This window comes from Herpailurus yagouaroundi, unplaced genomic scaffold (assembly GCF_014898765.1).
Source record: "Herpailurus yagouaroundi ecotype Mexico unplaced genomic scaffold, PumYag 159, whole genome shotgun sequence".
NCBI classification, from domain to species: Eukaryota; Metazoa; Chordata; class Mammalia; order Carnivora; family Felidae; genus Herpailurus; species Herpailurus yagouaroundi.
The window spans coordinates 7,707,032-7,733,182 of record NW_024412400.1 but is presented as its reverse complement, the minus strand read 5'-3'; the positions used below and the strand labels follow the sequence as shown (position 1 = coordinate 7,733,182).

Genomic DNA, 26,151 nt, shown 5'->3' with positions numbered 1-26,151 from the left:
AACTGGAAAGTCTGACGTACCCCAAGAGAAAAGGAAAAAAAACCCACATTTTAAGCTGATTAGGAAAGGACATGGTTGGGGCTCAGATGTCGCACAGCCCTGGCTATTTGGAGGAGTGGAGGCAGAAGGCCATAAAGATTATAACAGTTCCCAGGATGACAGTGATAAAAGCTGGACTTGGGGAAAAGTCAGGGACAGATGGTGAGGAGGCAGATTCAGCAGTGCCTGGTCCAGCCCTGTGTGGGGACCAAGTCAGGGGAGGAATTACAAAGGGGTTTTGAGCTCGGTGGCTAAGGAAGAAGACAGTGCCATGATAAACCCATCAGATTCCAAGGGAAAACAGACGGATGGACGAGGGTAGGTAATGATGACTTACTATCTAGTTCCAACACACTAGACCCAACATATGACCTCATTTTGATCACTCTGACCTCTTCCAAATTTAGTCATTTCTACCCAAAGGAGCAGCAACTGTATTTCTCAGAACATTCCACGAGGAAATGCCAACTAGAGCGTTGGAAGAGCCCCTCTCTGGGCCTCAGTATCCTCCTCTATAAAGTGAGGAAGGTGGTGCTAGGCCAGGTGACCCCAGCCCAGCCAGATGGCACTTTCCTTATACCAGGTCTTTGGAACTCTTTTTCTGCACCATGGGAGTTGAGTATTCTAACAGGAGATTGTACAGACTCTGTGAGTCTAATTCTTCCAAGAACTGTTCACCTAACACTTTATTCTTCAGCAACAGGAAGATTACTACCTGCCAACAGGAAAATTAAAGCCAAGTTGCAAGCTCCAAATAGCCACTGTCATCACAAGGTATACTTTTCCTGCAGCTAAAACTGTGCAGGGTGAGAAGCCCAAGGAAAACCTTGATGGGGAGGCATGTTTCTGAACGGGCACTATGGTGCCCAGCATTGAAGCTGGTGAACCTTTCTGTGAAGGACAGGGCAGTCTTCCTATACACAGAAGTGTGTGCACATGACATAAAGACTTCGAACTCAGGGCTAGCGGAGAGGAACATTCTCAGGAAAGCTGTCCCGTGCTACCCAGGAGGGCAACAGAAGCATCTCACCTTAGCCGTTCTTCCTCTTTTTTGCGAAGGTTGAAGTCTCGTTGAACCACCTGGAGGACATGCTCCGTTTCGTCGTCGGTCAGACCAGACAGGTCCAGCTTCCTCCCCATGATTTAATACCCAACACAGGCGATAACACAAGACCTGAGAAATCAAGGAGAGACCACAAATTGAGGGCAAGAGGAATGCGCTCCAGTGACCAAAATCAACCCATTTTTTTTATTAACATGAAATTAATACAGTTTCATCTAAGATGGTGCCTTGCTCTGCTCTCACATTCAGCAAACATTTACAGACGATGTCAGGCCACAGAGAAAGGGAGAAGGTACCTGATCATCTGCCAGTCTCATTCATCCCACCCAACCCTTAAATTAGAGAAAAAGACATAATTTACTTTTTTCGATGCAATGAAGCAAGCATACAAGAGAGCTAATGGCCCTGGCCACTAAATGCCAAAGACAGGATCCAAAACTTCTAAATTTTTGTGACTTGAAGTTTTAAATTCCAAGTATTATCTATAATTCCAAGATAAAATAAATTATAATACTTTTTAAAATATCCTATGTACACTATATCCCCTGAACTTCTTCAGGGGAATAAACTTCTAATGTTTATTTATTTTTGAGAGAGAGAGAGAATGAGAGGCAGAGGGGCAGAGAGAGAAGGAGACACAGAATCCGAAGCAGGCTCCAGGCTCTGAGCTGTCAGCACAGAGCCCGACGTGGGGCTCGAACTCACAGACCACGAGATAATGACCTGAGCTGAAGTCAGAGGCTTAACTGACTGAGCCACCCAGGCGCCCCATCCCCTGAACTTTTAATCATATGGCTCTAAAATATAAACTAGAAACCAATAAACTCTCTTCTGCAAAAGGAAAAAATACAGTAAAATAATCTTATTTAGCCATTTTCTCAGTGGTAGAAAAGATGCTATTTCGAAGGAGCACCTCCCAGCAGTGCATACCTAGAAATTACGGGAAGCAATATTTTTAAAAATCATTTTTAATGAAGAGCTGTATCCATTTATAAAATCAAACACGTAATTCCAGAAAACTGCCTAGAACTGAAGACCAGCATAAACCTGAATGCAACCATCCTCCGTAAAGTATTAGCAGAACCAATGCAGCAAGATTTCAAAAAGATGATTATATATATAGACCAAGTGGGTTTTATCTTAACAGTTCCAGGTTGGTTCAACATTCAAAATCAACCAGTGTAATTCAGCACATTAACAGAATAAAATGGAAAAATCATATGATCGGTTCAATGCCCATTCGTGACAGGAGCCCTCTGCAAACTTAGACTACAAGGAAATTTCCTCCATTATATATAGGGGAGGGCATTGATGGAAGGAAGGAAGGAAGGAAGGAAGGAAGGAAGGAAGGAAGGAAGGAGAGAGAGAGAGAGAAGAAGAAGAAGAAGAAGAAGAAAGGGAGAGAGAAAGAGAGAAAGAAAGAAAGAAAGAGAGAAAGAGAGAGAGAGAGAGAGAAAGGGAAAGAAAGAAAACCTAAACTAAAATGAACATCATACTCAATCACAAAAGACCAAATGCTCTCCCTAAAGGTCAAGAACAAGGCTCAAACATCCACTCTCACTACCTCTACTCATTGTGGAATGCCTTTATTATAAAGCTACATTAATTAAGACAGAGTAGTATTGACATACAGGCAGGTGTATTAGTTTGCCAAAGCTGCTATAACAGAGTACCATAGACTAGGTGGCTTGAACACCAGAAAAAATTTCCTCATGGTTCTGGAAGCTAGAAGTCTGAGATCAAGGGGTCGACAGGGTTGGGTTCTTCTAAAGCCTCTCTCCCTAGCTTGCAGATGGCCATCTTCCCCCTGTGTTTTCACACGGTATTCTCTCCATATGTATCAATGTCTCAATTTCTTCTTATAAGGACACTAGACATATTGGATTATGGTCCACCCTAATAGCCTCATTTTAACCTAACTGCCTCTTTAAATGTCCTATCTCCAAATACAGTCATAATTTGAGGCACTGGGGTTAAGACTTCAACATATGAGTTTTGGGGTGACAGCTTGGCCCACACCCTCTACCCTTTGGTTCCCCAAATTTATGGCCTTCTCACATGCAAAATATATTCAGCCCATCCAAACAGCCACAAAAGTCTTAGCCCATTCCAGCATCAACTCTAAGTACAAAGTCTCCTTTAAATATTATCTAATTTAGGTACAGGCAAGTCGTGAGCAATGATTCATCCTGAGGTAAAATTCTTTTCCAGCTGTGAACCTGTGAAATCTGGCAAGTTACCTGTTCCAAAATGGAAGACACAGGAGAGGCATTGGATTGACATTCCCAATCTTGATGGGAGAAACTGAAAAGAGGAAAGGGGTCTTGGGTCTCAAGCATATCTGAGAGCAGAGCAAATTTCATTAGATTTTAAGCCTCAAGAATAAGTCCCTTCCTCTGTGCCCCCAAGTGGCCCTCCCTTCTGAGCCCACCAGGGTGGCTATCCCACTCCCCTGGCCCTGTAGCCACAGCAGCTTGCCCTGCTGAAACTGAGGAGGTGGCCCTGCCACAGGAGGAGTCCCACCCCACAGGCCATGGTGGCAGTCCAGCTCCAGGGACCTCCGAATTGCCTTCGGGATCATTCTTCCCCTTTCTTGAAGGATAACACAACGTGTGAAGCCAGATAGCTCTATTGGCCACATCCCGCAGAATCTCAGAGGACCACCAGGCTGCTTTCATTTCATCCTGTCTCTGTTTAGTCTGAATTGGCAGTGCTTCCGCTGATATGAATTCTCAAAACCTCTGTTGGCTTCCCATGCAATACACAGAAGGCCAAACCATCGAACAAGAGGGTCCTCTACAGCTCTCTCCTGGGTAACCAAAGCTCTATTCCTGGCTTCTGCTGAAATGGCTGCTTCGATCCCTGAGCTGTTCTCATAATCTGTGTAGCAAGTGGCTGTCCAGCCACACCCTTGATGTTCTCCCCAGACACACTTTCTCATGTTTTGCGATATGGATAGACTGAGAACTTTACAAATCTTAACATCCTGGTTCCTTCTGCTTAACAATCTCTTCTTCAACTCATCTCTCTGCTCTTGCACTTTACTAGAAGCAGCAAGGCCAGACCAGGCCACGCTTCAACACTTTGCTTAGACGTCTCCTCAGCTAAATACCCAAGTTCATCACTGACAAGTTCCACCTTCCACAGAACACTAGAACACAACTTGGCCAAATTCTCGGCCGCTTTATACAAGGATCCAATTCCTTCACTTCCAATAACATGTTCCTCATTTCTGCCTGAGCCCTCAACAGAAGTACTTTAAACATTCACATTTTGACCACCCTTCTATTCACAATGATACCCGTATTCTCTCAGAAGGTACCTCTCTTCTTCCCGAGCCCTCAGCATCATCACCTTTACCATCCATATTTCCACCAACAGTCTCCTCAAGGCAACCTCGGCTTTTTCTAGCGTGTGACTCAGGACGCCTCCACCTTCACCCATGAGCCACTTCCAAAGCCACTTGCACACGTTTACATAGAAATAACAGAATACGAGAGATGGAAAGACGCTTAATTTCACCTGTAATTACAGAATTGCACATCAAAACCACATTTCACACCCACCAAAATAAACAGCCTTTATCAAGTGTTGACAGGAGGAGGGACAATGGCGGCTTTCACATAGCGCGTACATATTGACCCGATTGCTTTGTGACACAATGATCATTTTCAAAGCTGACGATGCATGTACCCTATGAACTAGCATTTCTGCCACACCTGGGTGTATGCCTCAGATATAATCTTGCAAACGTGCACCAAGAGGTAGGGATTTGGTTGGCTCACATGAAATTTCTAAATCCGCACCATTCCAATTTATAAAAATGTCTATTTCACGTAGTTCGACCTAGCAGGAGACGTTACTAGCAGTCACATTCAAAAAAGCAAAAAGTAAAACAAATCAAATAAAACCTGCAAACTACCCTGAACATCCATTAATGGCAAGATCAACAGATATGTATATTTATTTCACATAATGGAGTTCCCCACTGCAGTGAAAAACGGCATGCCGTAGGTCTATCCACCAACATGGATGAATCTTAAAACATAATGTTGAGACGGAAAAGCACACCATATGTACACACATGTGCAGCAGGCACACACTATAATCCTGTTTATAAACAGTTCAAAAGCATAAAAAGTCAAAGCATGTATTTTTTAGGAACAAATATGGTAAAACCCTAAAGAGCAAGATGGGATCACTGAGGGAGAGGGAGGGTTTGGGGATAATTACATAGAGGCTTCACAGCTCTCACTGGAAAGACAGTGTTACTGCTGCTGCTTCTTATTATTACTACCGTTATTATTAAGTAATAATTATATTAATAGTATATTATTATTATTACTTATTATTATTATTAAAAGTCCAACTTTTATATACACTTTTGTCTGTAAGGTATCTTTTATAAGCATATAAACTCAAGTAAACGTAACACTAAACAAAACTCAGGTAATTTCACCATCATTAGAGCAAACATTTGAAACACTGTCCAGCGAATATGCTGAGAAGTGTAAGAAAAATGATGAAAATGATTTTGATAAGTAAGTCGTGAAGGTGAAAAGTACAGCATGGAGAATATAGCCAATAATCTTCCAATAACACTGTATGGTGACAGATGGTGACAACACTTGTTGTGGTGAGCAGTGAGTAATGTACAAACTTGTCAAATCACTAGGCTGTGCACCTGACACTAACACAAATAACACTGTATGCCCAACTATCCTTCAACAATAAAAAATTGTAAATTGTTAAATAATGATTTTGATAGATCACTACTGGTTGAACACCTACTATGTTTCAGAGGAAATACAGATATACAGATATAGATATCTATATACAGATATCTATATACAGATAGATATATATACAGATATAGATATAGATACAGATATAGATATAGACACAGATACAGGTATAGATACAGATACAGATATAGATACAGAGACAGACATAGATACAGACATAAATACAGATATAGATACAGATATAGATACAGAGATAGATACAGATATAAATACAGATATAGATACAGATACAGATATATTACACTTGATATTCTTAACTCTCACAAAATTCTACAGGCAACCACAGCCATTGCCGCCACTCACAGATGAGAAGGTGCGGATTCATAGTTCCACATTCTGGCTGTAAAACAGATAAATGACAAAAGACCGCTAGGGTCTCACTGGGTCTATATCTGGCTCAGAGTCCACACCTTTACTCTATGTGTAAGCCTTCCTGTGAGATGCAGAGGGAAACTCTAGACCTCAGGTTTTCACCCTTGGGGTCTAGAGTTCCCTGCCCTCTCTTTCTAACATGTTAGAACAGGGGATCCCATCACTTGGCTGCTATTCAGACAAAGGTAACCTGCTCTTTTAGTTTCCAAATAATGGCAACAAACGCAGAGAACAGAGAAGTGTCAGTCCTTAAACGTCCTCTGTTAAATGACTTTAAAACCCCATGCCTGTATGATACAAATGAACCTCAAAATTTAGCCAAAATATCACAACAGGAGTCCCAACTATTTGAAAAAAGAAAAAAGATTTTTCACGCCTCTTAGGCTACTTGTCAAAAGTAAATCTGTGGGCCGCTTTGCACACATGGTGTTGGGTGGGGTGGTGGGGGCGGTAGGGGTAGGGAGAGAGCCTAGTGCACCTGCTGGTCCACAGAAGTAAATTAGAAGTAAGACTCCACTCTTAGGCTGCCGGGCCAAGGGGAGCTCCATAAGCTGCCATCTTCAAATCCCTCGATGAGCAGGAAGAAACAGATCAGAGGGCACAGGGAAAATGCAGACTGACTTCTTCCTTCAAAACACCCCATTAAAGGTGATAATGGCACTTTGGAGTTTCCCCAAAAGTGACATATCTGTCCCCTTCACTTCACTTCACTTCACTTCACTTCACTTCACTTCACTTCACTGGCTTTTGGTTTCTGAGAATTCTAACTGAGTTTCTAAGATGCCCAGTTAGTGAAAGACAGAAATGGCAGCTCTGATCATCTCAAATCTAAATAGAATGATCGGGACTCCAAAGGGATACATGGTTTGTGTAAAGAAATAAATAAAGTAGTTCTACATGGACAAGGCGGAGAACAATGAGAAAAGCTTTTGGGAAAATGGGGAAAGCGTCTTCCTTTTCTAGAGTAAACACAATTAGATTTCCCATGTAACAACAGAAATGGCGTCTCAGAGCTAGAGAAGCCTCACATCCACGAGTCACAGGTCACTTAGGTATGACCTCTTCGTTTACAGATGAGAGAGGGTAAACATAGGAAATGGAAGAGGGTTCCCCAACACATACACTGGTTCAGAAGCTCCTGGTTTCCAGAACAGTGCTTTTGCTCCTGGATCTCTCTGATTTATAAGTAAGATGGTAGCAGAGAGAATACAATATTGTAATAACACATACTTTTGGTAAACTACATGCTATATTTTTCATCTGATTTCTTCCCTTAATATGTCATAAAATTCTTTCCTTTTAAGACATTTTGATGGATCCAAAATATTCCATAGTATGGCGGTAGCACAATTTAACCAATCATACTTGCATACTTTCTGCTTATTTTCAATATTTTTCTATCATAAACAACACTAAGATTGGGGCGCTTGGGTGGCTCAGTCAGTGAAGTGTCTGACTTTGGCTCAGGTCATGATCTAACGGTCTGTGGGTTCGGGCCCTGCATTGGGCTCTGTACTGACAGCTCAGAGCCTGGAACCTACTTTGGATTCTGTATCTCCCTCTCTCTGCCTCTCCCCAGCTTGTGTTCACTTTCACTCTCTCTCTCTCTCTCTCTCTCTCTCTCTCTCTCTCTCTCTCAATAATAAATAAACTTAAAAAAAACAACACTAAGATGAACATCTTTGTACATATATCCTTGCACATTCTTAAAGAAAATTCTTAGATCAAAACAGCTGAGTCAATGCTTAGGCATATTTGATAATAGCTGCCAGATTGCTATTAAAGCATTTATTCTTGTATTTCTCCTACTGGGATATATAAATGCCTGTGTTCCTCAAATCCTATTCAATGAAAGTGGCAAGTTATTATAATTAGCGGTGCTTTGGTTACTAGTATATGGAATATATCATTAAACCTTGTTTTGGACCTTGATAGTTGTGGAATTATCTACTTTCATGAGCTGTGTTATTTGATCTTTTAGAGAACCTTATGTACTTCTTAGTATTTTAAAAGTATGCTTAATATATTAAAATAATCATCTGTCCTATTTTTCCCCGAATTGCCACTGGCCTTTTAATTTTATTCATCTTATGTTTTGCCATGTGAACTTCCCTGTTTTATGCAGCAAAACGTTGGGTGTTATTTTTAAGTTATCATCAAGTATGCATAAACTCCTACCTATTCTCCACTCCTTTATGAGAATACCTAATACTGTGAAGACAGAAGATCTTTCCCAGGTTAAGTGACACATTCCTCAGTCAATAAAAAATTCATTTGAATTTTTGCTCCTAGCTTGGCAAAGATGTTTTAAGGTTCATCTGGAAACATAAATGGATAATGTTAGCCAGACAGTTCTGAAAAGGAAACATGATGAGAGGTGATTTGCAATAGTGGGTTTCAAAGTGTGCTACTGGAATGAGACCAGCTGGTAGGTCACCACCTTAGGACAGGTCAGGACAGAAAGTCCCAACAAAGTCCCATATGTGTCTGTGTGTCTATGTATCTATCTGTTCATGGATCATCTGAGTCAGATAGATAGATGGGTCAATAAATGGTATTGGGTCAGTTGGCCAATCACATCAGGTTTGTGAGATTTCTAAGGACATCTGTTAGTGAGTTAAAGAAACTAAAGTGATAAAAACAAATGAAGAGGAAAATGCAAAATTTATTGCTGAGATGAAAACGCATCTGGTGCAAAGCAGCATTATGAATAATAGACCCAGACCAGGAACAAGGCAAATACTCTTCAATAGAAGACTAAAGGGTAGCATATTCACCAGTGGAATACTACATGCCAGTAAGTATGGGTAAACTACAACTACATACACCAGTGTGGCTGAATCTCATGAATATTACGCTAAGCAAAATAAGCTAGACGTGGAGATTCCAATTATACAAAGTTCAGAATCAGGCAGTACTATTCTGTCGTGTGAAAAGTAGGATAGTGGTCATCACTGGGCAGGAAAACAGTGGCCAGAAAGGGCAAGGCTGGGGACTGTTAATGCTGTTTCCGACCTGGGTGCCGGTTACACAGATGTGTTCAATTTGTGAACATCCACCGACGTGTACACTTTTGATTTGTGTATTCTCCTATGTGTGACATGGCTCAATAAAAGGTAGAAAATACAGTATGAACAGTAAAATCCTGATGTGAACAGATAAACTCAAAATATACAATGAAAGATAATCACAAGAAATATTATCAAGGGTTATCTCTGAATGGTTAAATTTCGTATGATGCAATTTTTGAAAATTCGCTTCTGTGTGTTTTTTCCCTTTCTTCTACAATAAACACCATTTGAATAATTAAACACACATTATCAAGGATATGTATGAGGGTATTCTCCTTAATGCTATTTACAATAGCAAATCTGTTTAAACAACTGAAATGCCTAATGACAGACCATTGGTTAAATCTGCTATATCTCTGAGACAGTATATTCAAATGCTATAAAAATGATATATTATTGACATGGAAAAATACAACACATTTATGACTGAAAATTACATACTGGAAACTGTATTAAGTGATTTCAATTGTTTTATTTTTCTTAAAAAAAAAGTCTGAATTCCAATGAAAAGAGACTCTTAAAAACTGAGAATAAACTGAGGGTTGATGGGGGGTGGGAGGGAGGGGAGGGTGGGTGATGGGTATTGAGGAGGGCACCTGTTGGGATGAGCACTGGGTGTTGTATGGAAACCAATTTGATAAGAAATTTCGTATTAAAAAGAAAGAACAACCAAAAAAATGAAAAGAATAGAATGACAAATCATATGTCAAACATTCATAGTTATTATTTCTGGATGACTGGATTTCTTAAAGCTTTTAATTATTTTTTAAGTTTTTGCTTATTTATGCTTTCCAATTTTCCCACAATGAACATGGATTACTTCCTTAATGAAAAATAAATGTTACTTTGAACACTAACAAAGCTAGTAATAACATTGGAAGAGTAACTCAAAATTATAATACATGATCTTGACATTATAACAGGATCATGATAACTAAAATGTCAAAGGAGAAGCCTGATGTTATCATAATATAGGAAAGAGTCTGAAAACTGCTCACTACTCAATTATGTTGTATTTCACATCAGTTTATAGCTCCAGATACCCTAACACAAGAAGAGCTACAAGACCAATCACTAAAAAATCCCTTTTTATGTCAAAGTCTTGAAATAATGCCTGATGGATACGCTATTAGCATCAACTGATAAGTAACTCATATCAATTCAGGTTCCTAATATGCTCCAGAAACCAAAGAATATTTAAATCTCAAAACTTGGAAAACCTTTAAAAACCTGGGGTTGAGCAAAAGATAATTGGAAATTTTAGTATAATTAATGCAAAAATGGGTAAATCCTTCCAATCTTGATAGGCCAACAAAAAGAAAACAGCTTGGCCTGAGGCCATCTGTAAACAGTACAATTCTCAAAATGTGGTGAACAGAAAACCCACCTATCAAAGAGGTGGGGGTCTTACTTATGAAACCATGCAGCCCATTCAAGACTGAACAGTGTTTTAATTCTGTGCGTGGTCAAATTTGATGACAGCAGCTTAGACAGGAAACCAAACAAAGTCTCATCATACTCAGCTTCCATTTGGAGGTTTTCCATGTGACACAAAACAGCAGTGTGCTCACATGTATTCACCTGGACTTCCGCAAGACATTATGGAAGAGGTATTTGATTGCCAGCGTCAGAGAAAAAACGACCTGTGTCAGCCACCCTGAAAAGCAAAGCAGAAGCTAGATTGTAACAAAGGAGCAGATGCCTGGCAGCAGTTGTTCATGAGTGATTTTCTTTATATTTTCAAAGCTCTCTATAGCTGCAAATGGCTCATAACTTTGAAGTTAGAAGACCCAACACAAGTAGAATCGTCTGTATTATTCCTGGATAGAAGTAACAACCATGAGGGAGGACACAGACACTTCTACAGGAAACTGGTTAGTACAAACTTCGCAAATGAAAAAAAAAAAAAAAGTAACTCCAAGGACACTAAGTGCATACATACATAATTTATGGAAAGTTCATCATAAAATGTCAGTGTCTACCTACACAAGTGACATTCTAGAAAGGTACTAAGAAGAAAAACGGTCAAGGACAGACAACTGAATGAGATCTTTACAAACCCACAATGTGTGATATGATGAATCTAATAGAAAGAGAAAAGTAAAAAGGTTAACTTGCAGTGTCCGAAATTCTGAAGGTGATAAAATGATAAAACTGTAAATACAGCTTGAGCTTCCCTCTTTGACCATGGCTAGATGTTGACTAGAATTGAAAATAAATGTTCTTATCCCTCGAAAAAAATCTAAATGTTAGAACTCTCCCAGGATAAAAAGAAAAGAAGAAAAAAAAAACTTTACCTGGAAAGAAACACACACACACACATACACACACACGCACACACACGAGACGTATTCTTCACTGGGTCTGTTCTTTGGAGCAAGTGGTACTTGGGCTGTAGGGCTCAATGACCTTCATTCCTTCACCTTTAAGAGTGGTTATCCCTGCCACAAAAGCCTGCTTGTCTGAGACTCCCCCTTTCCCTACACACAGGAATGGCCCAGAGCAGACATGTCGCACCATTGGGGCACAGCTGATTGGACCAAGGATGGCAGAGTCCCTTGTCTGGGAATGCTATTAACATTCAGCTAGAGTGTGTTGATCTTGGTGGCCTGCTGCAATCCCACCTGAAAATGCCACCAAATGACTTTTAAAATAAAGGTGTTAATTATTGGGCCTTTTGCAGCTTAAACAAAATCTAGACTGACTTGTAGTTCAAGCCGCGTGTGTGAATGTCGACATTTCCCCCTTCTCCCCCTGGAAATCATCCAAAAAATCAACAAGGAAAATGAGAAACAAAATGCAAGTTTCATTTCAGCTAAACCAGGAGACAATTAAAACTATAGAGACCGAATGTAAGTGGAAAAGCATCTAAAACAGAGGAAATTAAGTTGGAGGAAGAGAAGAGAAAAGGCTGCAGAGCTTGCAGCTGAAGGTTTCAGCAAGCACCAGCAAAACTACCCTTCTCGAAGGCAAAGGACACAGGCTGACATTTCAACTCTTGCTTGAAACAGGAGAGGTAGACCAGCTGGCTCCATGAGCTTGTGTGGATGCAGTGCTTTGTCTGTTTCTTTCTTCCCCCATAAAGAAAATGGCAACAATTTACAAGGAATCACAAAGAAAACTTATTTACAAGAAGCAGTCTTCCTTTTGTGCCGTAAAGAAAACACAATCTTTTCATTTCCCAAAAATAAAAGAGTTAAATCAACACAAAACAAAAAAATCTTCCTTTCTTCATTGGCTTTGGTAAAATAAAGGCCAGTTCTAAAAAAAAAAAAACAAAAAACAAAACCAAAACAAAATAAAACAAAACTCCACCTAGTAGAACCACATCCCCAATCTCTATAAACCTTCCACAATAATTATTCAGGAAAAATTAAACCCCTTTGATGATGAATAATAAAAAAGAAAAAAACCCTCAGGGACTACATAAAAACATTAGAAGATAAGAACAAATGAGCAAGAAAGGCAAGCAGCAAGGGAAGATCTCTCATTACAAGACATTTGATGAAGCAATGGAGTGACCAAAGATTTTTAAGAAATGAAACACTTATTGATCAAATCACAGCCATGAATGAAGAAACAGGAAAAAATATCAAAGTATCAAGAGATGATAAAATGTGAATTGACAGCGCTTGGGAAAGGAGTGGGGAAAACTACAACCACTACAGAAATTATGCCAAGAAGGCAGTCGAGGTAGCTGAGAAACCAGTGGAACAAAGTGAGAGACACGGTAAAGAGAAGCCATGAGTTGGGGCGCCTGGGTGGCGCAGTCGGTTAAGCGTCCGACTTCAGCCAGGTCACGATCTCGCGGTCCGGGAGTTCGAGCCCCGCGTCAGGCTCTGGGCTGATGGCTCAGAGCCTGGAGCCTGTTTCCGATTCTGTGTCTCCCTCTCTCTCTGCCCCTCCCCCTCCCCCGTTCATGCTCTGTCTCTCTCTGTCCCAAAAATAAATAAACGTTGAAAAAAAAAAAAAAAAAAAGAGAAGCCATGAGAAAGGGGCCAAAGTGAAACAGAAATAAAGTCAGAAAGATCGGGGAGAATATTGTAGATATGGAGGAAACCTAGAAGAGACCCGAAAGAAGGAAATGGAAATACTAGAACATAAGCAATTCCTGAAGATTTTGAGACTACACTGGGTCTGAAGGAAAAATGACCTTTTTAATTTTGAATTTTCGTAAGCTACAAAAATAATGGGTAACATAAGCAGACCTCACACAGCACCAGAATAATTCCAAAATACAGGACTAACTTAAAGGTAAAAAAATAAAACCATAAAGGTAATAAAAGAAAACAGGAGAAAATTCTTTCATAATCTCAGAGGGGGAAAACCATTTCTAAATAAGACACAAAATTCAGAAGCCATTGAAAACAATGGATAAATTCAACATAAGATTGGAAATGTCTGCATAATAAGGTACCAAAACATTATGAGCAGAGTTAAGTGACAAAGAAGAAAGAAAAATACATCTTACATCAAAGACAAAAAGATAATTTCCTTCAATATAAAAACTTTGACAAGTAAGAAAAAAAAGAACAAAAGCCCAATAGAAAAATGGACAGAGAGTAATAAAAATAAAAAGAAATAGAGTGCACCAAAAGAACTATCAATGGCTCATAAACCTATCAAACACATAAAAAGACAAATGCAAATTGAAAGACTTTTTTTTCACCGATCAGATCTGCAAAGATTCAAAAGCTTAGTATCACGGTGTGCTGATAAGTCTTTAAGAAAACGGGCACTCTTGTCCATTGCTGTGAGGACTGTAAATGTACGATCTCTGTGGAGGACAATTTGCTAATATCTATTGATATATGTAGGTGGATGGATGGGTGGATGGATGGACGGACGGATGGATAGATATCCTTTCATTCAGCAATTCCACTTCTAAGAGTTCATCCCACAGAGATAATACACATATGTTTATGCAAAATGGCATATTTAGAAAGATCACTAGAGAACTAAGTGAAAAATAACAATGGGCTAGTCATACAATGGAAAACTATGTAGCTATTAAGAAAAAAATGAAGAAACTGTATGAGCTGATACAGAAAATTCTTCAAATACAGGGTTAAGTATAGGGTGCACAACAGTAGGTACAAAAAGCAAAGTGCCCAACAGTAGGTGTACCATACCATCATTTGTATAAAAAGAGAACAAAATATATGTTTCTAATGTATATGTGCATACACACGTTTGCTTGTATGTGCATAAATATCTCTGGAAAAATGCATGGGAAAAACCCAGTAGCATGACTTACCTAAAGAAAAGGGTAACTATGGTCAGGGATGTGAAACATACTTTTTTAAAAAAATTATTTAAATCCAACATATAGTGTAATCATGACTTCAGGAATAGAATTCAGTGATTCATCACCTACATATAACACTCAGTGCTCATCCCAACAAGTGCCCTTCTTAACACCCATCACCCATTTAGCCCATCCCTCCCACCCAACATCCTGTCTGCAACCCTCAGTTTGCTCCCTGTATTTAGAGTCCTTTACGACAGAGAGGGAAGCAAACCATAAGAGACTCTTAAGTACAGAGACCAAACTGAGATTGATTAGGGGTGGGGGGTAGGAATGGGTGATGGGCATTGAGGAGGGCACTTATTGCGATGAGCACTGGGTATTGTATGTAAGTGATGAATCATGGGACTCTACCCACGAAAAGAAGAGCAGACTGTACACACTGTATGTTAGCTAACTTGATAAATTATATTGAAAAAAGAAAAAAAAAGAGTCTCTTATGGTTTGTCTCCTTCTCTGTTTTTATCTTATTTTTGCTTCCCTTCCCTTATGTTCATCTGTTCTATGTGAAACATACTTTTTAATGCTTTTGAAATTTTGAAAGATTTAAATGTATTGTGTATTTAATATTTTAAATTTAAATACAGTAAAACCTTGGTTTGCAGGCATAACTTGTTCCAGAAACATGCTTGTAGTCCAAAACACTTGCATATCAAAGCAAAGCAAACCACTGGCTCAGTTGTGATCATGTGACATTGAGCAATCACATACTATTTGTTTTGGAAGACATCGCTCGTTTCTCAAGTTAAAATTTATTAGAAATGTTTGCTTGTCTTGAAGAACACTGGCAGAACAAGTTACTCATAATCCAAGGTTTTACTGACATATAATCTGTTTTAAAAGAGACAAACTGATCAAGTTACCCCCATGCGTAAAAACCTTTTGTTATTCCCTACAGTTTTGGTGGCAAATTTCAGAGAACTTCAGCTTACCACCAAGGCCCTTGAAGACTTCATCCTAACCTGTTCCTTCTCTCTGGGCTTGACTTTGACCTTCCCTGATCTCTATGAAACAACAGGCACACTAAGTTATCAGAACACATCCTGCTCTCTCTTGCCCTTACCCTTAAACGTGTTGATCTTGTGTTACTGTCCCATAGGTCCTTGAGGCTCTACTCATTTTGTGTGTGGTGGGGAGGGGGGGTCTGCTTTCTCTCTTTGTTCAGATTGGGCACATTCTATTGGTCTGTCCTCCTGTTCACTGATCCTCTGTCATCTCCACTATAGTTTTTTGTTAATCCAGCAAGTGTTTTCGTTTTTCTTTCTGTGGTTATATTTTTCAGTTCCATAATTTCTTATTTGGTTCTTTTTTTTATAACTCCCTTTATTGTGATTTCCTATTTTTCGTTTGTTTCGAGTGGATCTGTAATTATTTGTTGAAGCATTTTTATAATGGCTGCTTTAAGATTCTTGTCAGATAACTGCAACATCTGATTCATCTCTGCGTTAGTATCAGTTGTTGTCTTCGCTCATTCGAATTGTAATATCCTAGGTCTTGGTATGATGAGTGTTTTTCATTTGTACCCTGGACATTTTGGCTATTATGTTAGGAGACATATTTTGTTGTAACAGGAAGTACCTCTGTTTAGGTTTATTTAGCACAAGGTCCTGTCCTACTTTTTTAGATTAAGGTTCCAATGACAATTTACTTACCATGGCCTTCAAAAATCAATTTGGCTTATCTCGTGCCACTGAGGTTCACACTGGTCCCTGTTGTGCTTCATGAGGGACTGTGCTGGGCTTTCCTAAACCGGATTGCCCGGTGTGGTGAGGAGGACCCCACCCGTGGAACAAAAGAGGCTTCTAGGTCTAGGTTGCCTGTTATGGCAGGATTCCTCCTAGTATGTCTAGGTGGGGAGAAAGGTATCAGTCCCACAGGGATGAAGAGGCTTCCCAGGCTGGGCACCTGTGGTAAGATACCCCCAGCCTGTGGTGATACTGAGTGCTTCTCAACCCGGGTACTTGGGGCAGAATCATCCCCTTCTTCCAGCAGAGGGGGGGGTGGGGTGCTTGCCCTGTCTACTTGATCCACCACTGATTCCCCATTTCTACTTGATTCCCAATCCCTACTTGGCTCCCAATTGATTCCCCTTGTGGGTGGTGTCATGTTCATCTGCTGTTGTTGTAGGATGCCTGTTCAACCTGGAGAAGGAATGAGACTATAGTTTGGAATTCAGGAAACACTGAAGCTGAGTCATTTTCTGCTGTTGGTTCCAGTATCATCAGATGCCATGCCACTATGTTATTTCTCTGGTCCGGGGCTCCCCAGATAGTTGGCTTTTGCTTCTCTTCTTTCAGAATTCTCCTTTGGTTGTTGTATTGGTCAGGGTTCTACAAAGAAACAGAACCAGCAGGGTAGAGAGAAGGAGGAGAGAAAGATTTATTTTAAGGAACTGGGTCAGGGGCGCCTGGGTGGCGCAGTCGGTTAAGCGTCCGACTTCATCCAGGTCACGATCTCGTGGTCCATGAGTTCGAGCCCTGCGTCAGGCTCTGGGCTGATGGCTCGGAGCCTGGAGCCTGTTTCCGATTCTGCGTCTCCCTCTCTCTCTGTCCCTCCCCCGTTCATGCTCTGTCTCTCTCTGTCCCAAAAATAAATAAAAAACGTTGAAAAAAAATTAAAAAAAAAAAAAAAAAAAAAAAAGGAACTGGGTCATACAATGGTGGAGGCTCGGCGAATCCAAGGTCTGATAGGGGAGTCTATTAGGCTGGAGACCCAGGGAAGAGTTACAGTTTAAGTCCAAAGGCAGTCCCTTGGCAGAATTTGTTCTTGCTCACAGTAGAGGAAGGAGGGTGTCAGTCTTTGTTCTCTTAAGGCTTTCAACTGATTGGATGAGGTCCACGCACATTATAGAGAGTGATCTGCTTCACTCAAATTCCTATTTAAATGTTAATCACATCCAAAAAAAAAAAAAAAAACCATACCCACAGAAACATCAAAATAGTGTTTGACCAGGGGCGCCTGGGTGGCGCAGTCGGTTGGGCGTCCGACTTCAGCCAGGTCACGATCTCGCGGTCCGGGAGTTCGAAACCCGCGTCAGGCTCTGGGCTGATGGCTCAGAGCCTGGAGCCTGTTTCCAATTCTGTGTCTCCCTCTCTCTCTGCCCCTCCCCTGTTCATGCTCTGTCTCTCTCTGTCCCAAAAATAAATAAATGTTGAAAAAAAAATTTTTTTAAATAGTGTTTGACCAAATATCTAGGCACTGTGGCTTGGCCAAGTTGACACATAAAATTAGCCATCACAGTTGTGTTTTGTTTCATAATTACATTCCATTTTGTAGAGGTTTTGTGGAGAAATCCTGGATCTGTAACACTCCTACACTTCCATCGGTTTTGTAAATTTCTCAGGCATTTTTTCCCTCTAATAATACTTCTTTTATTCCTTCTCTTTCTTTCTGGTGACTATAAGCACATGTGATTGTCAGACCTTCTCAATGTACTCGTCTCTTTTTTATGCCTTTTTGTTTCTCATACATCATTCTGGATATTTTTCCAATTGAGGTCAGCATTCTTTGATTGTTTATTCATTTTCTCTTCATGTATTTTTAGCCTATCATTAAATCTATGTTTAAGTTTTTAATATCAGTAATGTTTCAATTCTAAATTTTCCATTTCATTCTTTCTTGTTCTGTTTTTTTTTTTTTCCTTTCTAGATTCTCAATCTTTTCCTTTACCTCCGTGAATACAGTAACACAGTTATTTTTGAATCTGTCTGATAATTCAATATCTGGGAACTCTGTAGGTCTGTTTTTATTTCCCTTTCTTTCTGCTTGTTTGTATTCATTTCCTCTCATCTCCTCTTGTACCCCATTATTTCTTTATGCACACTGGGTTTGAAAATGGAAGCCTATGTTGTAGCTACTTTCCTCTACGGAAGATTCTTGTTTGTGTCAGGGGCCTTGTAGTGACCGCAAGCAAGCACTCTTATCTTCAAGATTGAACTTCAACTTCAAAACTGAAAACACCGGAAGCTGAGCTTGCTGTTCCTGCACAGGCTTTCTCCACCCAGTTCACCCCACTTGAAGGGTGGAACCCTTGGGGATCTCAACACAAGGAAGTTGGCTTTGTCAGGCCTCTAAGTCCAATCTCCCTAGTCCCAAGAAGCTGTCAAAAATACTGCTCAGCCTCACAAACTGGTAAATGCCCCAGGGAAAAGCCCCAAATGACGGTCTCTCATCCACCGAAGCTCTGGCCCATTGAGTGAGTCTTCACTATCTTGTTAGCTCTCCAACGCTCTTAAACAGAGGTATTTTGTTATTTTTTCCCATATATTTTATTCAGAGTTTCCAGTCCTCATCAATAGAAGAGCAAGTCCCAATTGCCTGATCTGCCATTAACAGATATGCTCTTCTGCTATCTTAAACAGGAGGAAATTATAGGATTACGTGTGGATGACTTAACTCTGTACGCCTGATTCAAAGCACGTAACAGGAAACGCATCACAATGACGACAGAGCAGGCACTGTTTTAAACACTTTCCATGCATTAACTTTTTCCTCCTTAAGAAGTGGGTACTAATATTATCTTCATTTCAAAAAGAAAGAAACTAAAGCAAAGAGAAAGCAAATGACTTGCCCAAGATCATGCATCTGTAACTGGCTCCAGAGTCTATGCCCCTAACCACTGAGCAAAGCAGTCTCACCTAGTTAGATTTCTCAAAATCATATTAGGAAACTATCCAGAAATAATGCATAATCTTTTTCTAGAAAAAGAACAGAAAAATTAAATTATATTTAAGATCATTTACAATGCCATTTTGAGTCCCTAAATCTCTATTCTGGTACCCCCCTTCACAACATATCGTAAGACTGGTGACAGGATTTAATGCACCCAACTGGGCATGCAAAGTAGTCCAATGGACAGGCCCAACAGATCCTCTTATGGGATGCAAAAGAGAAAGATATTCTAGAAAAGATGAAATTTTCTCAGAGCTTCTAAACTGAAACTGGGGCCACAGGGAAAAGAAGTTAACATGCAAAGCATCAACCACCTTTGTGGAATAGACTGGGCATAAATCCACAGGTATTCAAACTGAAGGATGACTTCAGTACATCACTCAAGATAGAACAGTCACTGGAAAAAACATAATAAGAAAAGGGAAAAATGTTCAGATACCGTTTTTAATGTTCATAAATTAGATAAAATATTAGAATAAGGACTACATTTAACAAAGATGTTTCTATTTATACATACTGGAGTAAACATTTATCTTCTATTCCATCTCCCAAAACGCTATTTAAAAAGATGGGAAAGAAATCTAAAAATCATTAGAAAAACAAAACAAAACAAAACTCAGGAACAAAGAAACAAAAGAAGAAAAGACAGATTAATGATGTCAACAAAATTTTGAAAGAAATACACAGATGAAGGATAATTGACTTGGTGAAGTTAAGAAAACTAAAATCCAAGTTTGCAGAGGGGCAAGTCATCAGGAAGAAGCTGATCCGTTCCACAACAGCTGAAAAAGTATTAAAAAATCAGGGAGCACCAAGGACCACTAAAAATGGGGTGATGGGTAAAGAAGAAACATAGTTTCCTCTCAGGAGAGACTGAGCTAGAGAATCTCTGAATGCACGAACTATAGGCATAGCGAAGGTCAGTGTAAAATCACCCTGAAAACAGGAGGCTTCATTAAAAATCTACATAAAGTGGGCCTCCAACCCACTCCCCATACACAGTTCCCAGGAAGGTGGCATTCAGGCTTATACCTGAACAAAAGACCAGAAGATTCCTTTGAGGAAAAACTGGTATGTTCAAATGGAAAGCCCTGGAGGTACTACTCACTTTGGAGTTCCCCAGTCAGGGAGTAGCAAGGAAACAAGTTACTTCATCCTTTGGTGATGGCTATACGTCAGTAAGGCCTCTCACACACGTGAAGCTTCTAACCAGCATTTTATTACTTATTTTTAAATATGAGTTAACAGGGGTGCCTGGGTGGATCGGTCAGTTAAGTGTTTGACTCCTGATTTCAGCTCAGGTCATGATCCTATGGTTCGTGACTTCAACCTCCACATAGGGCTCCACACCTTCCTGCCCCTCCCCCACTCATGTTCACTCTCCAAATAAATAAACTTAAAAAAAATACATAAATATGAGTAAACAGCCTCAGGTGGTCAGACAGCTCAGGCCACAGCTAAGACAAAGAATAAAACTAACAAAAAGATTAATAGAAGAAATAGATACAATGCTCAGATTTAGAGAAAATGCAAAAAAAAAAAACCAACCCTATACCTTCCAAGATATGGAAGAAGATATCAATTTCATCCATGAGAAAAAAATGACACTAAATTAAAAACAAATATTTAGTTAACAAACAAAAATAAACATCTGTAAGTCGAAAACATAATGGCAAAAACGTATTCAACAAAAAAGTTTGGAAGACTGAGGCAATCTCCAGGAAGTGAAACAATCAGAAAACTGAAGACTAAAGGGAAAAAATAAAAGGAGATACAAAAAGATATAACAGAGAGACTGGAGAGGAATAAATTATCAAAACAAATTATGCAAATAATTCCTACAACTGAGGGATATTCATTCCCAGATTAGAAGAATCCACTGAGACCCAAACAATGAATAAATAATGACCTACATCAAGAAACATCAGAGCAAATTTCAGAACACATGGTTTAAATAATGATTAACAATAACACAATTTCCCACCATTTATTGCAGTTTATGGGTAAATAATTATTTACATATTTTACATGTGCTGACCCATTTAATCATCACACTTAGGAGACAGAAACAATCATACCCATTTATCAGATGAGCAAAGGGAGGCAAAGAGAAACCACATAACTTGCTCTAGGTAACACATATTGGAAGTAGGAGATTAACGAAATGAACCAAGGTATCTGGTTCCAGAGCTGACTTATTAGCATGCATATGGTTTTTACAGGCAAAAAAATATAGGAACAAAGCTAGATTTTCCTCAATGAGGAAATGGCTAAATAAATTTGAGAACACCTATTCCTTACAAAATTAACATTTTCCAAGCTATTAAAATTTAATCATTCCAAGTGTGTTCCAGTAATAGACAAGTAGTCTATATCAGACTAAACTTCTCGCATATAACAATTATAAACTTTGGAAAAAATTAAATATAACTGCTTGAAGGTACCAGGGAGCAATCAAAAGCCAACAGAAATTTGAGGGGATGTGGCCCTTGAAAAAAGGGAAATACATTCATGGGGTAACCTCCATATTTCTAGGGCTTCTCCAATGAGAACAGTCACTAGTCTGTGTGGTGCAGGATGACTGGAACTCATGAAGTATCAGAAGACGGAGCTCAGTGTTGCCAGGGCGGCTGGAAATTGAGGTGGCGGGTTGAGGGTAGTCCTCTAGGGGAGTCCTAGAGGGGAGCTTCAAAATCCACCCATAAATTCCCCTCGAATCCTTGGCTGACCTCATCACTGTGGGGGGTGGTGGGGGGAGAATTCCAAGGAGCGCCATTTTAAAGCAATAAATACACGGAACACTGAGAAATATAAGGAGAGGTTTCAGCTCCTGCTGAAGAAGTGAAGAAAGTTTGAGATCTGCCAAGTTAGAGCATCTTGGTGAATGAACACCTCAAGCTTTTCCTTTGACACCAAGAAGGGCCACAGTGCAAACGTAAAGACTGTCCCCCCAAATTAAGGTATTCACCCTAAGTCTAAGGATAAAACCTGAAATACATCCCTCTTAATCAAGTGTAAAATCAAGCTCCATAAAATCAAGATGAGTTAACTGCCTTGAAGGAAAAAACACAACACTCTTTAGAAGAAAACGACAGAAACTAGAGCTCTACAATATATCCTCTACAATGTCCAATATACAATTGATAATTATTAGACATGGGAAAAATAGGACAAAAAAGTCACTCAAGGCCAAGAGAAAAAGGAAACACAGGCTGAGATAACCCAGATGTTAAGATTAGCAAACAAAAATGAGACAGCAGGAATTAAGACCAGCCTGTAATTTATAATAGCTGTAAGTGAAATAAAACCACTTTTAAAAAAGACTCTCTCGGGGCGCCTGGGTGGCGCAGTCGGTTAAGCGTCCGACTTCAGCCAGGTCACGATCTCGCGGTCCGGGAGTTCGAGCCCCGCGTCGGGCTCTGGGCTGATGGCTCAGAGCCTGGAGCCTGTTTCCGATTCTGTGTCTCCCTCTCTCTCTGCCCCTCCCCCGTTCATGCTCTGTCTCTCTCTGTCCCAAAAATAAATAAACGTTGAAAAAAAAAAAAAAGACTCTCTCAAAAAAGATTAACAACCAATTTTATATTCCATATATGAGGCATATTTAAAACAAAAGGAGGGGCGCCTGGGTGGCTCAGTCGGTTGAGCGACCAACTTCAGCTCAGGTCATGATCTCACAGTTTGTGAGTTCGAGCCCCGCATCAGGCTCTGTGCTGACAGCTTGGAGCCTGGAGCCTGTTTCAGATTCTGTGTCTCCCTCTCTCTCTGACCCTCCCCCGTTCATGTTCTGTCTCTCTGTCTCAAAAATAAATAAACATAAAAAAATTAAAAAAAATTTTTAATATAAAAAAGACTCAAAGGGTAAAAGATAATTAACAAAAATATATCAAACAATATATAAAAAGCAGAAATTGCAGTATTTATGTCAAAGGCAATTTGCTGTAACAAATTCAATGTGTTTGATAACCTATACACTTTAAGAATGAGGAGTTTGGGACAGCTACATTCATTGATATCTCCTTGTTATATTTTTTAGTAAAAATGCATTAGAAAACCTATTTGGTATGAAGATACATAGTATCCTCAAAAATATTCACCTTCTGAAAGTACCAGGTACATACCGTTGAAAAATTACACCAAAGTTCATAGTGAAAGAGTTAGTATATTCTTTACATTCCTCTAAGTATTTATTAACTTTATAATCAGAAACTATATATATACATATATATGTGTGTGTGTATACATATATATACCATCACATATATAATAGATATTACACAGAATACATGTATGTATACTATTTATATCGGGAGGGAAAGTAAATGAAAAATTACATGATTTCTGAAAAATAAAGCTGGGCCATGAGACAGGAAATGCATCAGCAGTCCATGGTTTATAAATGCACCTCCAGGGATAAGAACAGAAAGAGATACAAAAATATTTAATAACAGCTTTGGGGCATCCATGATGTGTGACAGCTGCAGACAATTACAGAATATACAGCAGCTTGTACTGGGTTCAATTTTTGCTATGTATTTTGTGCAATATTATAAAATACATATATAATGGTTGGCACTTTGTAAGCCCTCTTTATCACTCCCTCTACTTTATACTAATAGTACTAGAAATTGTTTTTAGAAAGTTAAAAAATGATTCTAATAACTCAGACATAATTCCTACGTTAGCATTCCTGCTTTCTGCAAACACTATCTCTGTTGGCCAAACATATGGGTCTAAGTGATATTAATGATGATTATCATTAACTAACAATAACAAAAGTGGCTAACATTTTTTATCAAATGTATTATTTGTGGCAGGCTCTGCTCTAAAGTCTCTCAAAAATCACAGTTATTATAGTTCCTATTCTTTCACTGAGGGAAACTGAGGCACTGAGTTAAACAAGCGACTCAATGTCACCAACTGGTAAGTGGCTGTACCAACCTACAAATTAAAGATACTTGACTCCAGAATCTTGTTCCTAACCTGCTCCATCCTACCATCAAAGGGTCATTATAAGAAGCAATCACATTGAAAATCTTTCCCTCTATGTGTACGAAAACAACTGTTAAAGGATAGTCCCACAGTCCATGCTGATTTTAAGTTGAACTTGTAATGCAAATCTACATTTAAGTCTTAAATGTAGGAGATTCCAACTTGCAAACAGTTTTATACATTTGAAACTCTTGGCTAAACCAAAATATCTAACTTAAGTGGCATATATTCAAGCGTATGTCCCAGAATCTTCCTACTTGGGGGTTGTCAGAATACAATCTGCCTCCCCCAAAGGTACCAGCTTCTTAGATTAGATTAACCCTCACTGGCTTCTGGTGGAAGATGTAGCTGCAGAGAACTGGAAGGTCCCAGGGGGATGTGTCATTAAATCCCAGTAAAACTCCAGCAGGTCTCACAGCCTACCCACACAAAAAAGGAGACTGCAGAGAAGAAAATCCTCAACTGGAATATAAACATTATCATTTCTTTGGCAGGAATCAAGATCAGAAAACCTGAAGACACGCCATTGTTCATTTTTCACTAAGACTTATCTGTCAGTACATCACCAACTATGGTATAATCTTTTGCCGAGACCCAAAGAAACTCCTGTTATCACATTCCCCTGAAGCATCTGATGAAATTAAGTTCATAAATAAAGTCTGTTTGAATTTAAAGTTGTCAATGGAAAGCACAAATTAAGTAGGAGTAAGGCAGATGAAAAGGAGTGGTTTTTTTTTAATTACCTAGAATTTGCATTCAAGTTTATATTTTGGTTTCCTTTGGCTTCCTTGCTTTATAGGATTTGGGAGAAAGACAGGAATACTGATTGAAAATACCCGTTAAAATAAGCATTTCCTAAAATGGATAGAAAATCAAAAACTGAAACAAAAGGAAAAAAATTATTGCTAAACTTAAGGCAGTCCTATAGCCAGGAGGAAACGTTTATGATGAAACTCAGCCTTAGCTCTGGTTAAATGAAAGCACAGCCTACCTGCATCATTTGAGAATTCTGTGCCATGTTGGCTGTTAATGTGGAAAGGAATAATGGTGCCTGCTGCAACCTGACCCAGCTTTTTCTGCATCCAAATTCCCGAGAATTATTCAGTCTGCATCAGATATCCCCTCCCTCCTTCTTTCAGGTCAAAGTAAAGATAACCCAGAAGGATTATACTTTGCGAAGGATGTTTTCCAGGAACAAGAAAAGACAGAACTTCCTGGCTTGATATCCTAGTCCTTCCCACCCAGGTAAACCCTGGCCAGCTCTCCAGCTCTGTCCCTACCCTGAGTACGACTATACTCTAGCCATGCCAAACCAATGCAGTCCCTCCAAGCACTATGTGCATCAGGTTTCTCTCCTCATCATTTGACCTATGCGGTGCCCCCTGGCTCAGGATCCATCTCTGCTTTGGAAAACCTTTCCTGATCAGGCTAGATGCCCCCGTTTCCTACCGTCCACCCGTCTGCCTTCACACACCTTGTGCTGATAGCCTGCAACCGTCTCTTATGGCAGAGTTCTTTGAGGGTAGAGACCATACGTTGTTAGTCTTAATTTCCTCAATGCCTAGTCAAGAAGGGGTTGAATAAATGTTTTCTTGAGGGTTGTGAGTTTAGGGGAAGAGACATCAGTACGTTGGCTTTATCCGAACATGTACTAGCTGCTGCATATAACGACATTACAAAACTACGAAACTATGAAAACTATGAAGGGTGAAATTATCAGTTCCCCATTACAGATGATAAAACTGGTGCTTAGCTTGATTAAACACTTTCCTGATGCAGGATCAACAGAAATCAAAGAGGTGGAGTCAGATCCAGGTAGAGTTTGGGCTCTAG

At 39.6% G+C, this 26,151-nt stretch overlaps 1 protein-coding gene across 5 annotated transcripts in view; it reads right to left on the bottom strand.

Annotated features, from left to right (window-relative positions):
• The window catches only part of MYRIP (myosin VIIA and Rab interacting protein), a 380,023-nt gene that overhangs the window by 318,523 nt on the left and 35,349 nt on the right, over positions 1 to 26,151 (bottom strand). For 3 of the 5 annotated variants that reach the window (XM_040479864.1, XM_040479863.1, XM_040479867.1), the window contains exon 2: positions 1,070 to 1,213. In XM_040479864.1, the coding sequence (XP_040335798.1) occupies positions 1,070 to 1,179 (110 nt within the window). In that variant the 5' untranslated portion in view covers positions 1,180 to 1,213. Of the gene's footprint in view, positions 1 to 1,069; positions 1,214 to 26,151 lie in introns of those variants that run through there. The other 2 variants (XM_040479866.1, XM_040479865.1) reach the window with 1 other exon arrangement.